This window comes from Falco biarmicus, chromosome 4, assembly GCF_023638135.1.
Source record: "Falco biarmicus isolate bFalBia1 chromosome 4, bFalBia1.pri, whole genome shotgun sequence".
Classification (NCBI taxonomy): Eukaryota; Metazoa; Chordata; class Aves; order Falconiformes; family Falconidae; genus Falco; species Falco biarmicus.
In genome coordinates this window covers 54,853,621-54,870,210 of record NC_079291.1, presented here as the reverse complement: position 1 = coordinate 54,870,210, position 16,590 = coordinate 54,853,621, and the positions used below count along the sequence as shown (strand labels likewise).

General features: G+C 37.2%; 1 protein-coding gene across 13 annotated transcripts in view; it reads right to left on the bottom strand.

Moving 5' to 3' along the window:
* Positions 1 to 16,590, bottom strand: part of KMT2C (lysine methyltransferase 2C) — a 198,587-nt gene that overhangs the window by 63,300 nt on the left and 118,697 nt on the right. For 12 of the 13 annotated variants that reach the window (XM_056334255.1, XM_056334251.1, XM_056334252.1 and 9 more), the window contains 7 exons: positions 11,052 to 11,171; positions 8,542 to 8,658; positions 4,544 to 4,645; positions 4,259 to 4,363; positions 2,914 to 3,095; positions 1,968 to 2,132; positions 1,267 to 1,376 (listed from right to left, as the gene is read on the bottom strand). In XM_056334255.1, coding sequence (XP_056190230.1) covers positions 1,267 to 1,376; positions 1,968 to 2,132; positions 2,914 to 3,095; positions 4,259 to 4,363; positions 4,544 to 4,645; positions 8,542 to 8,658; positions 11,052 to 11,171 — 901 coding nt within the window. The remainder of the gene's footprint in view (positions 1 to 1,266; positions 1,377 to 1,967; positions 2,133 to 2,913; positions 3,096 to 4,258; positions 4,364 to 4,543; positions 4,646 to 8,541; positions 8,659 to 11,051; positions 11,172 to 16,590) is intronic. The other variant, XM_056334258.1, reaches the window with a different exon arrangement.

Genomic DNA, 16,590 nt, shown 5'->3' with positions numbered 1-16,590 from the left:
GGATACTTGGAAGTGTTCCACACCCATGTGTCATTGACAAGGGAGTATATAAACCTCCAAGGTCACATCAAGTAAGTTACAATTACTGCCACACTGCTATGAGGACATGGCAGTGTAAAGGGACTTTAGATGCTCTATTGAACTTTTCTTGGTAGACCTCTTGAACATGTCTCATGGCATCTTCAGTCTGGATCAGGTAAGCCATCCTTACTGGCATCTTCTTGGGGGACACAAGTATTTCTTGAAACATCTGCTTAGTTCTTGTACCTTCCTCCTACCGTACTCTCATGACATCTCAGTAAAGGGCTCATGTGAACACTTTAACATGCCATTTGTTAAAAATGGGTATAGGTGTCAATGCTCTGTTAAAGTAGCAGACTGAAGCAAAAACTCCCACGAGCTGACATGCAGTGAAAACAGACCTGTGATACCACCCTTACAGCAAGACCGTAAATCATGTAACAGGCCAATCTAATTGCTGACAAGCCACTCACAGGAACATGAACCAGTACCACCCCACAGAACAAGATGCTGCAGCTGTGCTTAAAAACCGCAGTAACCTCAGCTCCTGAAGTACCACTGCTACAGAACCGTAATACGGACTGACGAGGAGCCTGATACACATATTCACCAATAACATGTATAGAGGAGAGTAAAGTTCGTCAGAAAGAGCTACACATTTTAACTAACAAGAAAGTGGCGACTCCCAAGGAGGAAAGTATGGCAACTTCTTTTAAAGGCTGCAGCTACAGAAGGAAACACCGGTCTTAAATACTGGGAGAGCCGAGGGAGTGGCATTAATAAAACATGATAGGGGAGGGGAAAAATGCTTATAGGGACCGTTGTTACAGCTACTGCTGCATTGGACAGCCTGAAAGTACTGAGATATAGAAAGTTTTTCTGCTTAGAACTAATTTTCAGATTCTTCTGCAGTTAAACTTTAGAGAACTGAGCTTGCTTCCTTTCACTTAACCAAGTGAGATGCCTTTTACCCTTTCAATACCAAATGCTTTTGGTTGTTTACCCAAATTATCTTCAATAAATCTACCCAGAACTCCCCCGCTAGATTTTCTTTGGCCTTGCAGCTGATCCCTAGAGAGCGCAAAAGAGCTGAGGACACTTCCAGAAGGGCCTTTAAAAACACACATGAAAAAACTTGCTTCTACCATAAGCCAAATCTCCACCAGAGAAAAAAACCCATAACACATTCCAAAACCTATTTATTGCAGTGTGCAATCCTGCCATTGGTTTCAATTGTCTTCTTACCGTTTGTTGGTGGTATGTATGGCCTACAAATGGTACAGTCAAAACCCATATCAGCTATGTTTTCCACTTCCTCCTCTGTGTTTAAGTTCTGACAGATTGCATGCATCCATCTAGAAATTAAGTGGGGGAAAAAATACAATTTAAAGGAAATATGTGGTGTTTTAGGAGACCCGAATATCAGTATATGGTCCAAGTAAATGTGAAATACTTGCTTAAATTCTTTTAGGGAGAAATGATGGATCAGGTTCTCCATATACAGCATTCCCCTATGGTGGTGTGTGTTAAACAATGTATATACGGTATCAGATTACCTATTTCCCTTCACAGGAAGGAACTCTCTATAAAACAATGTCCCGGAAGCAATTATGTCTTAGTATTATAATTTTCTTCCTATATTGCAATCATTTTAACTACTTACTTGATACAATGTAATCTGGATTTAGCCTCACAGCAATATTCTTGCCAAGTAAAATAAATTTTATTTTTACGGAGGGGAAAAATGAGGCACAGAGTGATTAACTAATTTGCCCAGAGCTGTATAGTTAAGTCTGTGGTACAACTAGGTATGAACTAGTAAGAGACTTCTGAGAGTCAGTCCAGTGCTCTTTACCACAAGACCATTCCCTTCATCTTTATGATTTTACATTAGGGGGAAAAAATTAAAATAAGCCTTAAACCTGTAAAGTATTAGAAATCCTTACCGATCACATTGTCTACACTGAATTATAAGCTCTTCATCCCTGTAAGTGCGACAGCAGATTGGGCAGGTAGACAAACTTGCGCAGGGAGCACACTGTGTGTAATTATTTTGCCATTCACATCTTAAACCTGGAGAAGTTGCTCCACAGTGTCTGCACCAAACACACCTGCAGAACAGACAAAATGATCTATTACTTTCGGGTCACAGGAAGATTGTTTTGTGGCTTTAAAACCCTCCTACTCAGAACTGGGTGAGTAATTAAGTTCTAGATCACTAACCACTTGGGGGGGTGTCTGTGTGTGCGTGGGAAATTTTTTCAAGTCAAACAATATTTTAATGGAATGAAAACGGTAATATTTAGATTTTGAATACTACCAACATTTTTTATACTTTTTAAGGGAAGTTCCTAGAGTAAGAATTCCCTTCAATCTGCAAAAAGAGGCAGACCGGTACTTGTAACAGCTCAACGGGTCAAAGGAGTTCTGGCTTCCAGTTGCCATTCACTTTGAGATATTGAGACTTAATTAACCATGTGAGAGGTCTAGCTTGTTTGTGTTTCACCCAAGTAAAACAAACGGTTTTCAGAGGGCTTTATTTTGAGAACGATTTGGTGAAGCACACATTCATTTTTCGAACTGAATGCTGGAATGAACGTTCTAATGACATAAATTGGATTTTCTCCAGTGAAAAGTTTCAAAAGAAAAATTTTATCCACCTCTACCTACATGTTTTTTGGCATGAAGAAACTGCATTAAGAGGAGATAATTTCCCTGTTAAATTGCCAATTGCATGAAACAATTCAAAAGTATTTTGTTTTCTTTGTTTAATACACCTGACAAATACAATTAAAACTTTGTTACGGTTCAATTGACACTGCAAATACAAAGTGACAAAAAGAAACAAGAGAGGCCAGCTGTCAGTATTTCTGACCCCAGGATCAAACACACCATTTGCACTTCCAGCCTCCCTTCGGAACCGTCTGCAGAGGCGGATCTAAGCAGTATGTGTGGTAGCTAATGTCGCAGTCATCACAGAGTAGCAGTCTTCCGGGATCTGTCGCTTTCCCACAGGCTTCGCACACTGTGCACTCCAGGCACCTCCAACCTTTGCTAAGCACCACTTTAGTAATCTGCAAATGGCAAGGTGAAAATTATTTGAAAACTGCTCTATGAAGTGTGATCGTTGTATAAATTAAGGTCTGGCTAGTGGAGCACAGGATGCTCTTCTGTGCACACCACGCACATCACAAGTGGCTGTTTATCAATTAAGACTTTCTGAAGCTTCAATAAATGGCAATGGATTAAACAGAAACTGTAATTACTGACATCTGATACTGTTCCAGAATATAATTTCTTCAGATAAACTAGCATACCAGAGAACACATACTGCACTGGATCTACATGTAGGACAGTTTACTCTTTATAGGAGTAGCTGGTCCTGTAGGGATGAAGAACACACAGCTGCTTTTTTTCAGTTATGTAGTAAAGCTAAAGATTCAGTTCACTACAGATCCTGTACCTTTCCTAAATTACCTGTGATAACCAGTGTTGGGGTTTTAGTTATCTGAAGCAAACAACTGATTTATTGTAATTAATATATAATGTAAGAGTAGTACATAAACACAAAGCCAAATTACAGTTGTATGAAATATGCATATGACATTTTGTAAAGTACATTTCAAATACTTCTGTGATGTTTAAAAAAAGCACCCCACTTCTATGTCGATGTACTTATATAATACACAATAAAGAGCGTATAGCATATATATTACAGTAAATAGCTTATCATGTGCTTGCTAAGTTATCTGATACCATTCAAATTTAATTTTTACACATTCTCTCCTAGACTAATGAATGTAAAATGTATTAATTAACCACTTCAACTGCTGTCAATTCTGACAGCCAACAGATAAATTGAATCAACTACACCTTACGCCCCTAGCAAATGAAGATGCAGTACAATTTTTTTCTTTGTTTTTAATTCTGCTTGTATTTAGGTCTTAAGCTTGTATCTCAAACTGTTATTTTAACCAACTGCTGGATAATCAGTGCTATTTATGGTTGTGAAATTACAAAAAGGTTAATTTCTCTTGAGGAAATGCATACTATAAAATGACATTTAATTAAAGTCTTTCACAAGTTGCATACAAATAATGGTCACATTAGCTGATGAATATCTAACAAGTTAATGACTCCTCCAATTAACACAAAACCTAAGACAGAGTAGTGCTATTAAAGTACAATACGAAAACAGTGTAATCAAGTAATTTTTTTATGTAACAAAAACACTCACCTTAATACTGACACAGTATGGATGGTAACACTGACCACATTGAGAACAGGCAAGCAACCTGCCCTCAGCACCTTGGCCAAAACTCCCACAAACTACGCACATATCCTGAAATGAGAGAGAAGAGCAGGTTTTCAACACATGCCATCCACTAAATCCTGAAAACATATAACTGTAAAATCCCACTAGCTGGCTGTATAATTTAATTCCTAACAAGGACACTGATTTACTTTTTTCTAATTAAAAGCACAGAAAAATAAATGAAAATAGAGTAACTATTAACCTAACCTGATGGAGAGTGAACTTGTCACTGTTAGAGAAGAGGACAACCGTATTATGCATTGAGTTTTCTTCCTCATCTTTGTTAGATGAAATATCCATAGCTGTGACCTATTAAAAAGAACACAAAACAGAAATAGCAAGCACACCACATTTTCTAAGACATGAGACAAGATGAAACAATCTCTAAATATATTAATTTTTTAATACTACCAGAGACACAAGCTTTGCAAATATTTATTCATATAGTACAAACTTCATAAAAGCTCCCTTCATCAGAAATTAAATTAATTCACATTTTCACATCAGTACAAGCATCATCACTATTTGAGTCTTACATACACATTCTCTTTCTCTCCTTTGTTCACCTTTTCACATTACCCCACTGCACTTCAAAATGGAAATGGAAGGAAAGAGGTAGTCTAAGAAAAAAATAATCACTAAGCAGGAATTTCATACTGTGACCAGTCTGCTCTGTCCCCTACACATAAACACTGATGTTATTCTCATTGAAAAGTTAACTGCAGTGACATACTTTTGAGTATTAATTCAAAGAGCAATTGCAGAAATGTAATTTGTCCCATATTGCCTAAAATGTGGCTTAGCTAATGTTCCAAGTATGTCAGAAGAATAAGCAAGAGTTCTAAAGTTACAAGAGTTTAGATACTCTTCATAAGCAGATTCTTTATGAGGCTTATCCATCTTGACCATAAAAACCTGCACTGAACTTGAAACAGCTGTTTCAATCTCAATCTATAAGCACTTAATGTCTTTAATGTCTACAGTTATTCTCCTTTTGATCAAGAGATTGTTACTCTGACCTGCACCTCATTAATTCAGCATATACATGTACATATAGCTTCTCAGGAAAAAAAAAACACAAGAAAGAACAGAAAAAAAAAAAAAAAAAAAAAAAAGACTTCAATGGTGTCCTGACTTTCATGCAAATCTTGCCATGCAGAATTTGCTATCCATGGATTTAAATTAACAGGCTAACTATTCACTCTCTGAACCAGTAGCAGCCATGGAAGTTTGGAAGATAACAGCACAGAGTTCTATATAAAAGAACAAATATGTGACAGAGAAATGTAACTTTGTTTTAACAGCTGTTCTAATTTTATAAATGTGGATTATTTTAAATACAATTTAAGTCTTACACAGGTAGTTTTGCTTCAGTAATAATGTAAATAATTTACCAACCCAAACATCAATCTAGAGACAAATGCAAGTATTGTCACAGCAGCTAAAGGAGTCCTGAGACGCTGTTGCTGAAAATCAGCATTTACTAAGAAACAGCTAAAAAGGGAATATATTGTTCATGTGTTCTAATTATTGTATGTTTGAAAGCACTGCAGCTGTAACTAACTAATTAACAAAGAAACCACCTGAAACACCTCTTGATATGTTCAGGGAGAGCTTTTCCCTCTCACATATTTCCATAGGTTCCACAAAGTTCTTGGAATTGCTTGCATGTACAGAAGAGCAGAATTTGAAGGATCAAAACCACTGCAACCTTGCTGCTTGCTTAATGCCAGCTGTGACCTAGCTTGGGTTAACCTGTAGCTACCTTCTTCCCCATTCCCAAGATATTTCCACATCTGTGTAGCTGTCCAGCTACATGTCCAACAACAAGCTGTCATGCTGAGAAACAATCGGTTTGTGCAAAGGGACTGAAAATACTCCTAATACAAACATTTACCTGGAAAAGGTTGGTCTCCTGGTATTGCTACCTTCATCTATTTACTCTGTCACCAGACAACCACACCTCTGCTCTAGAACTCTGAAGCTGCCATTTAGTTGTCAAGCCAAAGGATGAAATTCCTATAGGAAATTGTTGAGAGCAATGTCCATTTTGTATTTATAGCAACTTACCTAACTCAATTTCCTCTGTTCATATACAAAAAATTTTAAGACTTTGTTCTATAAAACCCAGATTCTCTTGAAGTACAAATTTGTGATTTGTAACATCAAAATAATTCTGTGAATGCCTCTAATTCATTAAGGTACCTACGACTAGCCTGAGTGGAATTCATGCTATATGTTTAAAATTACATATTTTCTTATGAATCTTGACCATCCAAAGCCTTAAAAGGGAACAATGACCGAGACCTTTGTTCCTTTTGCAGATCACAAATACCAGAGTATTCCCAGAAATTATTATACAGGCAGCAAAAAGTGGCACAATGCATACGAACTCAAATAGACTGTATGTAAGAACACAAAGTTCTAAAGACAGTCTGAGGAATTACTTCACAAAGACATAAAAATGAGTAAGTCCTGCTCTGAACATAAGGAAGAGGATGCCTCTCAAAATCTGCAGGGCTGACTGATCATCAGACTTTAAAAGAAATGTTCAAAGACAACAAAAAACTATTAATTTTTTGCAGTCCAGATTTCCAACAGTTTTTCATATCAAGATCCCTCTTCTTATGATATGGGGACCAGGACTGTCTAAGATTTAAGAGTTTTAAAAGGACTTCAAGTGCGAAACAGCTTAACTATCAACTGCAGCGAGCAATGACTTGCTTAGAATCACTTCCATGCTTTATGGGAGATGGCTAATGCAACTACCATTTTCTCAAAAGTTTCTAAAGGGAAGCTGTGTACCGTCCCACAGAACATGTGATATCTGATCACAACAGAGAACTTGCAGCCGTCTTGATATACCATTTTGTTACCGTCAAGGAAGCTTTAATTATGGTAGATCATGATCCATCAGGGCTCTCTGAACGAGCCAGCAAGCCTGGGGATAAGTAAGTCTGATTGATGTGACGTAACTACCTTACTAAATTATTTTGGAAAAGTGCTTCATCAATGTTACTTAAAAAAAGGTAAACTGACATAGAATTACACTCCCTATATTGACACAAGACACAAAATAAAAAGTAGAATAAATAATCAGTTTTCTGCATGGGAAAAAGAGTGCTAGTACAAATCTGATAGGCGATGTCTGCTAACAGGCCATGGTGCACATGGTGATCTGAAAAATCAAGTGAAAAATCAAGTGAGAACCAAAGTGACCAAGCTTGCCAACAATATTAAGATACTCAGAGCAATAAAAACCAGAAGGCAACTGTAAAGAACTGCACAAGAACTCAAAAAGCTGAGTGCTTTATGAAGTGCAGATGAAAGTCCACAAAGTAAAAACATGAACCTGACAAAAAGACTGACAAGGATGATCAAAAACATGGAATAGCTTCCACACAAGGAGCAACTCAAAATACTAGAATTCTCCAGACTAGCTAGGAAAGAAGGGAAGGGAAAGGAGGAGAAATGATGGAGATCTATAGAAACTGGGTGGCATGGATGAAGAAGGTGCATGGAAAACGAGTCTCCACTGCCTCTTCTGTAAGAGTACTTAGGGGCAGGCAATGAAACCAGCAGGCAGCAATTTAAAACAACGGGCTGATGAGCTGTAGAACTAAAAAAGATTAACATGGTTTTCAAAATTTTTTTTAAGTGAATAGGCAAATTCATGAAAGAAAGCTCCAACACAGGCTGCCCACGACAAAGATGCTACCTCCTGTTCAGCAAGTCCCCAACCACAAACGGTTGAAGTGCCTCATTCTCTAAGCCTCTTGTGTTTCTGCACTCTTCCCCCAGCACTCTATTTTGGTCCCCCAAGTGGAAGAACCTCTAGTCTGATCTGCTATGGCTGCTGCTACATTCTTATGTACAAACCTTGCTCTCCCCTTCTGTGTTGTTCCCCTGAGTGCTGCTTTTATCCAGCGTGTTTTCCACCTAAGGAAATGGAAGGAGTACTCTTAAGACTCCCAACAGTTGTCCCTTTAAGTGGCAAAGAGCAGCATAAAATTGCTTCAGGTCCATTAAGCTGCAGTGCTCTAGCTCTTCAACACAAACACTTAGTAACAGCCAGGCTTTAACAAATACCTCTGCTTTTTAGTGCTCTTCGGTTTTATATAGTATTCTAACACAAGAATTGTACGTCAATAAAAATTATGTTATATTAACAGACTGTAATATGACTTAAAAATAAATGTTCTTACCCCTGGAATGACTACAGTTCCAACTCCATTCTTCAGTTTTGATCTACCTCTGCCACCTCTTCCTGAAAGACCTGCACCACGTGGCCTCCGCTTCCCTGGGAATCCTGATCCACGGCCCTATTCAATGTAAGATAACAATTTAAATGCAACCTGGAGTTCTTTTGTTATATGGGGTTCAAACTTGTTCAATGCATCTAGGGAAAAACATAAGCAAAAAAACCACCCTATGACTTCCAGCAAGTATGAGCACACTAGACCACAGTCATTAAGTCACCACATAAATCATGAAATACCTTTAACTACTTACATGACATAATATGATCACCTTTATCACCAGTGAGAAAGCAGCCAAACCCAGAAACATTAATTTTCTGCTCAGGAGTAACTGGAAATACAGAAACGTCTTTCTTTTTTTCCACAGTTGTAAAGTACCCAAAATAAGTATCCTCTATTCTATGATCCTTCTTCTTTTCTTTTTAGTCAGCTCAGCACTCATGGGACTTCTGAATTCTAGACACCTGATTACTTGTAATCATATATACTTTTTTCTTATGCTATGAATGATCACGGAAAAAGTGGAATTTATTAGGACTCAATGCTGCTCCCAAAGCAAAGCAGGAGCTGGCTCCACAGAACTCTCTTGATACAGCAGATATAGAGAGTTATTTTTATATTAATAATATCAATTACACACTGGTCAACATTCCTCATAATATGATGGTTTCTTATAAAATATCCACTTATTTTTCTCCCTTCCTTATTTTAGATGCAGACACGATTGCAGTGTTGTGTGCTCTAGAGTATTCACAGTATGTTCAACTACAATTAACTGTGAAAAAGCAAGTATGTGTTAATAATAATTACCTGATATTCATACTGTGACTTAGTTTGAATTTAATTTTTTATTTTTTTTCTTATTTAAAAATGGACTAAAACCAAAGAGGATCCCTAATCCTCCCTAATCACTTCCAGTGAGAAAAAGAACATTCCCTAAGTTTTGGCTGGTATATCAGACACCTTTAAAAGAAGTTTCAGAGCCTCTGATTTGTATAACTGGTGGCAATTATGGTATATACTCAAAAAAGCACCTTTCCTACTATGAAATAAGCGATGAGATTATTGATTGCATTTCAAATTTGTGGATAATCTCGGCTCCTCATAAAACCCAACTCCATCCACAGAGTATCTAGACATGGTGCCTATATCCAAACGTTTGTGGGAAACTACTTATAATACCAAGGCAAAACATTTACTCAATAGAACAGTGTTAACAGAACCACAAAGCTCCTTAGGGACAGTGTCACCAACAGACATCAACAGTCTTTACTGATGGAGACAGGAGTTCCTGGGTGGAAAGCAGCACTATGGGCTCAGTATTACCAACAGTATTTTCCCATTACAAAGAAGATATGAAAGTTTATGTTCATAATTAAAAGGGAGAACCCAAGCATCCCAACATTAGAATTTTATTAACATCCATCTATTAATGGAAAGAGAAATCAAACTGACTTACTCTTACCCAACGAGGTAATGTAACACAATGCTATTTTAGGAAGTGAAAGGAAGGATGCTACTGATGGCTGAAGTTATTTATATGTACCAAGGTGAAACAAAAAATATTGTCCTTACATATATATGGAGTTAATACATATGCACACACAGGACATACAAGCATCAATTTTTAAGATGTAAACTCTTCTAGCATGTTTCTTATTTTGTCTGTTTCACACCAGGTATCAGTATTGTTATTTTCACACAGCTAGTAACAGGCATAAGCACATACTTGTATAAATGTTAATGCTGAATATTAAGCTGAAAATTAATGCTTGAAGCAGCAAAGCTAAGCTAATGTCAAATTAAAATAAAATTAGCATGAGAGTTAAAGTGAGATGAAAATAAATCATTGGGAAAGTACAGCGATTTGTCAGAGTCCCGTCATTTAGCTTTTTTGCCTTTATTTAAAAATAGTAATTCCACCTTGTTTCTTCAGGTGTTTTTAATGGTAAATGTCACTGTGGATACAAGCTTTGGTCCATCTAATCAGGTAGGAAAGTTGTTATTTATTCCCCCATAAGCTAAAAACAATGTCACTTTGAATCCACTCAGCAAGATTTCTCCACAGCAACAAATCCAAGCCACCATTCAGACCCTTGCTCCTTTCTGTGCCTGGCTTACCTTACTGCCAGTCTTAAAGACATTTTCCTTCTCAGGTAATTTATTTTGACAGCTACATAAAGCCAGCCACAAAAAGTCAAGTACTCAACACATGCAAAAACCTGGTAACACAAACTATTCCTTAACATTGAAAATCAGGGCAATGCCATCGTTCTGTACACTCTGGAAAGCATACATTTTTTAACCTGAAAGCTCCAGAGTTTCAGCAATTTTTCAAGGCCTTAAACAGTATTAGAATGGAAGATTAATTCAGTTGTGAGATAGAGAATTTCATCACTAGTCTCTACAACAGAAAGATAGCAACGGATACATGAAAATAAATTCAAATTATTTACCACTTTGATGCTCCAAATGGCACTGCCAGGAAGCTGTCTGGATTTAAAAATGTCCCGACCTTCTGAAATGTCTGGGGACCAGGAAGGTGGGCTGACTGTATTATTGGTACTCCAAGCCCCCTAGGATACGGTAGGTGAGAAAATAGATGTATAAAACTTCGCAACATAAAAAAAAGGAAAAAAAAAAAAAAGAAAAAAGCAAGCAACAAAAAAAAAAAATCTGAAAAGCAAAGCACATGCAGGCATAGGCATTTATATGTTAAGTAGTAAATTAGTTCACTGAGTGAGAAGAAGGTGGGAAATTTTTAGGTTCTCATCAAAACATACACTAGAATAAATATTAACCTCCAGCTGATGGTTAAGTACAATAAAATGAGTTCTATAAACAAAGCATAATAGAAATTGACAGCAAGCAATCATAACAACAACAAATTATATCCCTGTATCTTATTGCATCAAAGTAAGAAGACAGTAGTTTGCGATGATAACATCCCCTTTTACACTTCATATCACATTTTTAAAGAACAGATGGCCTTAGTCGACTTTTGAGTCTAAATTTCTGACAATCACAGCAACAACCAGTTTGAGAAGTGTATGAAACAAAAAAATATATAAATAAACCACTGTAAAAAAGAAAAGAAAAATAGCCATGGTAATTAAGAATCTCTTTTCTGCAAGTTTACCACAAATAAACCATTATAAAACTCCACTACTGTTTTTTTTCAGACAAGTGTTTTCATGTTACCCTGCATTATCATATTTTAATACGTTACTATATACATGTAATAATATACAATCATATGGTATACCTACAAACTCCTTTTAACTAACTGATTGTTATCCCTATTTATACAGTTTGTATTGTGGTGAGATATTGTATAACTCTGTCAAGAAATATGGCAAAACAAGAAGAAAATGCTAAGACGGACAAGAAAAAGAACAAACGCTGAAGTCCCTCATAGACATTAAAATCTGTGGAAGACCTTCTTGAAACCCAAGTTTCTGCAGGAAATACCTGCAGAAGACTGCAGGAGATACCCATCATCAGTAACTTCATTGTACATTTACACATTAGAATAGTTAAAGGATAACATGTTTTCCTAATTCTTAGTTTGTGAGAGTAAGAAATAATGAATACCAAGGTAAGAAGTAAAACAGATGAAAAAAATACAGGTTTACCTTCTTGGGAATGACATTCAGCAGTAGAATCTCAGGGAAGAAATGGAATAACCTCACGCATACTAACAGTCCCAACTGTTCACACATGTATAACCACTCACACGGGCAAGCCCAAACACATTTACACCTTCGAATATTGGTCCATACAGTAATAAGCATTAAGAAAACCGAGGCAGCTTCGCAAAATGTTATTGTTTCTGAAATGCAATATTCTCCATCGAGAATGCATGGGAAAGTTTCTTTGGGGTCAACAACTCATCAAAACACACACTCATCTCAGCCTGTAAATAGGGATTTTGCTAACAGCTGCACTGACCGAAAATAGGGCTACCCCTCAACGGATTTCAGGATGATGGGCAAGACCTCCCTGATCCATGTTAGGCACAGCCAGGTTAGCTCAATCTGCTGATGAAGGTGAGTATGAGCCAACATCTCGCTTAGCCTCAAGGAGATGAAAAAGAGCTCATATGACACCTGCTTGCAGAGCTGGGTAAGCAGTAACCTACAGCTGCTCTGACAGCTCAGTATTCAAACTGGCACAACAGATCCGAAAGAAAAAGTTTGTTAGTAACCTAGAAGCCTAATTACGGATAAAAGTTACATTTAAAAAATACCAACATTGTCCAAGCACTGCAACCCACCGCGTAGAAATAGTGGTATTCAGTATAAATCTGCTTTCTAGGAGTTTAGCTATTCTTGCATGGGAAAGGGAGTATGGACAACATAGCACCAAAAAAAAAAAAAAAAAAAAAAAAAAAGGCAGCAAAACAGCACTTTACAATTCTACCCACACAAGCCAGTAATTAGACACACAACCTACAAATTGCTTAGTGCCCAAAAGACTACCTGTGTGTCTTCAACTGCCCATCATTGTCTCCCCTCTGCCAAGGTGCTTCCAAAAAATACTCTAGCTGAACTGCTAGAGCACTCACCTGCACTTGGGTTAAAGTGAGCATGTTTGATTAAACGGCTCAGATTGTAAGATTTTGTTACCCCAGTTTTTTGCTTGACTTCAGTTAGATGGTCATCATGCAGACAACTCAGCAGATTAAAAGGATCAGTAACTTTTAACAGGAGTAGTGTTGTGCAGGAACCTTCTGCACCTGCAAATCCCAAGAACCCTGTTCACATTGAGGACATAAGGGCATAATACTCATGACAGACATCACATGGGCACAACCGCACCCTATCAGAAACAGGGGGGAAAGGAAGAAAGCAAATTTCCATGCAAACGGAGGTTTGATACACCTGACCCAAACCCATTCCTGCAGTGACACTGCTGAAACACACGTCACCCACTACCTGTGCTGAACCACCCAGGCTCCCTACATGCTTAGCACAGAGAAACTGGTGCTTGCAGAGGGCAACTTGGAAGGCGTGACATTAGTCTCACCCTGCACGCCCCTAGTTCTCTCCAGCAACTCTTAACGGGAACCTCCAGGTGACTACAGCAGATTGTCCACACTGCAGGTATCTGTGGTTGGGTGAATCCCCCTCCCTGAGCCCACAGCAAATTCCACCGGGCATAGATGGCAAGACTGAAGTCTGATTTTGTTACACCAAGAACATCGCAGGTCATGAATCACTCCTCTGTCAAAACCTCATGATTTCACTAAGCACGGTCAAACTAGCTAGCAACTACAGCAGCAGGTCTGTGGCAATACGGTATTTACCTTTACTATGTTAGCCATATTTTTAACATCAAAGAACATTCCATTGTAGCAAGATAAAAGTTAAAATTTTCATTGAATTTTAGTTCCAGTTTCCCTATATTTCTAAAATTCTTATTGCATTTAGTAACTGTTCTTGTAATATGCACAACACGAAGGAAATTGTGTATCGTGGAAATAATTTTTACATCAGTCTGTAAAGGGAAGCAGCATGCTGGCTAAGGGTCAAATTCAAGTGCTCAAACATGTTAGAAATACTTAATGAACAACTAAAACTACCTGCTCTTATTTGGGGAATACAAAATTATTTTCCATTTAAGAAGAACCACTTCTGTAGTGATTAAGCACATTCAAAAGATGAAAAAGCTAATAGAACATTAAATCAAAATACTCAGTCTTGCAAAACAAAATGTATTGTATGTGATTCATGAACCATATTGTTAAGAATTAGATTAGAAATTTAACCCAAGTTTTATTGTAGATCAGAAACATTTGAATTCTCGGTCAGATAAACTTAATTAAAACCACACATTCCTACAATACTATGAACAAATGAATTACAACAAAGAGATGCATTAATTGTATTTTGGCTTTTAATTAATGCCTATTACTACACAACACTGAAGAGAAAGTTCTATTCAGTTCATTTACATCAGAACCACGGCAATAATTATGTACTGTGAGAGAAACAGGAAGTTCTAATTCTCCATCATATTCTTGAGTCCTCAAAATTGAACAACACAGCTGCAAGTAAATTATAACAAAAGGAAACCCGATGTCAGCAAGGGTCAGGAGATCTCACTAAATTACCACTGTGTTCAGCTGCTTAACGCTTTATGAAATCTACTGCATTCAAAATGCACAAAGCTGGGTTTGCAATTTAATATTTAATGTAATTTTAGGGTTGTGAACAAAATTAAATCAGTTCAAAATGCAGGTCCCCTCATTAAAAAAAAAGAAGTTACAAAACCTAATCCTTGACAAAGACTTCCCCCCCCCATCCCCAACACCTACCACTACAACAACATACTTAACGGTACCATGTAATTGAAGACAACAAAAAATACCCAAGATACATAATGCCCAACATGGATCTGAACCCATCATGGTGCTTTGTATTTTTCAGTGTCATTTTAGAAAAATCTCTTAAAACATCCAGGAATATGTAGTGAGCTGTGTAATAGCTGTGTAATCACCAATATCTTCATGATGAAAATTAACTACCTCTAATCATAGTATTTTCTAAATAATACTTACAGTATAACAAGAACAGTAGAAGGTTATTATTTTCTGGTCAGTATTATTCTACAGACCATTCTCAACTCTTTACCTACCACTCTTACAATGCCGTGTATGTTGTAATGCCCTCCATCTACTGACTTCATACTATGCCTTCCTATACTGTGCTAGTACTTTGCTGCAGTACACAGTGCTGTAGCAGAAATAACTATTTCAGATTTGTTAAATTCTGACAGAATACACCCAATACCATTTAAAGTATACCTCCACAGAAAAGCACACCCATTCTCCCTGTGATTTATTTCAAACTAGATATACATCAGATTAGTGATTAATATACTTACATGATAATTTCTTTTAAGACTATTACTTCAGAAAAAAGAAATATGAAAAGAGAGGTCCTACCACTGGCATAAATTTGCAGTTTATAGGCAAAGGTGGAGAATCTGCATATTCCACAGAGAAGACACTTTACTGGCACAACTCTTAAGGGCAGCACTGTAAAAACTTTATCACACTGGCAGCTACTAGGGAGTATCTCTGATCTACAAACAATTAAATTTTGGACATATCTGAAAGCAATTTGCCTCCCCTAGGGAGTAGGAGAACAGAAACAGAAAAGAGAGAGCTCATGGACCAAAACCCATGGGAAGTTGTTGAGATGCTGGGCCTGGCAGATAGAGAGGCTCTCTCACTGGGCTGGATGCAGGCTATCCTAACAAAACACTGTCAGTAGAAGAGCACCTTACTGACAGGAGTTCTTATGCTGACACAAAAAAAAAAGGTTTTCCACAGTCTCCAAAGTGGATTAAGCTTGTACCAGCCAAAGTAATTCTTACCAGTATAACCGTACCTACACATTAATTTATACATAGCTCCCCTTGTGTTTAGAAGATGGATTTTCTCCTGTTGCTGTCATCACCCCTCTCCCCCCTAGCATTTTTGCAGACATCGCTACTTTGGTTAGAAGCAACACCAATACTGCAGCCCTAGAAGGGATTTCTTAAGCAGAATATTATCTTCACTGTTTGTGAAATGGGCTTTAGTCCTTACAAAATAGGACTGATGTAGTGGTGTTGCGGACACATCACTAAATCCTATTACAAATTCAAACTACTACAATACAGGAAATAATTTCAGATCATGCATAACTTTGTATTCAATAGTGAAAATGAGTAATTATTCAAACATATCTTATTAGCAATCGTATTAATAGATTCTGAAGAAAGGGATAATCGTTCATACTACTTACTGCCCAACACAATACATCAAATTTAACAAAACCAAATACAAATCAGAAACTATTCCTTACATGGATTCCCCTGAATCCAGTGAAACATGTGTCTTATAAAATTGAGAAGCAATATATCCAGGATACAGAGATTTTTTTTTTTCCTATTCTTTCTACGAAATTCATAAACCCATTGCAAGGTTGTTTGCTTTCCTTTTTT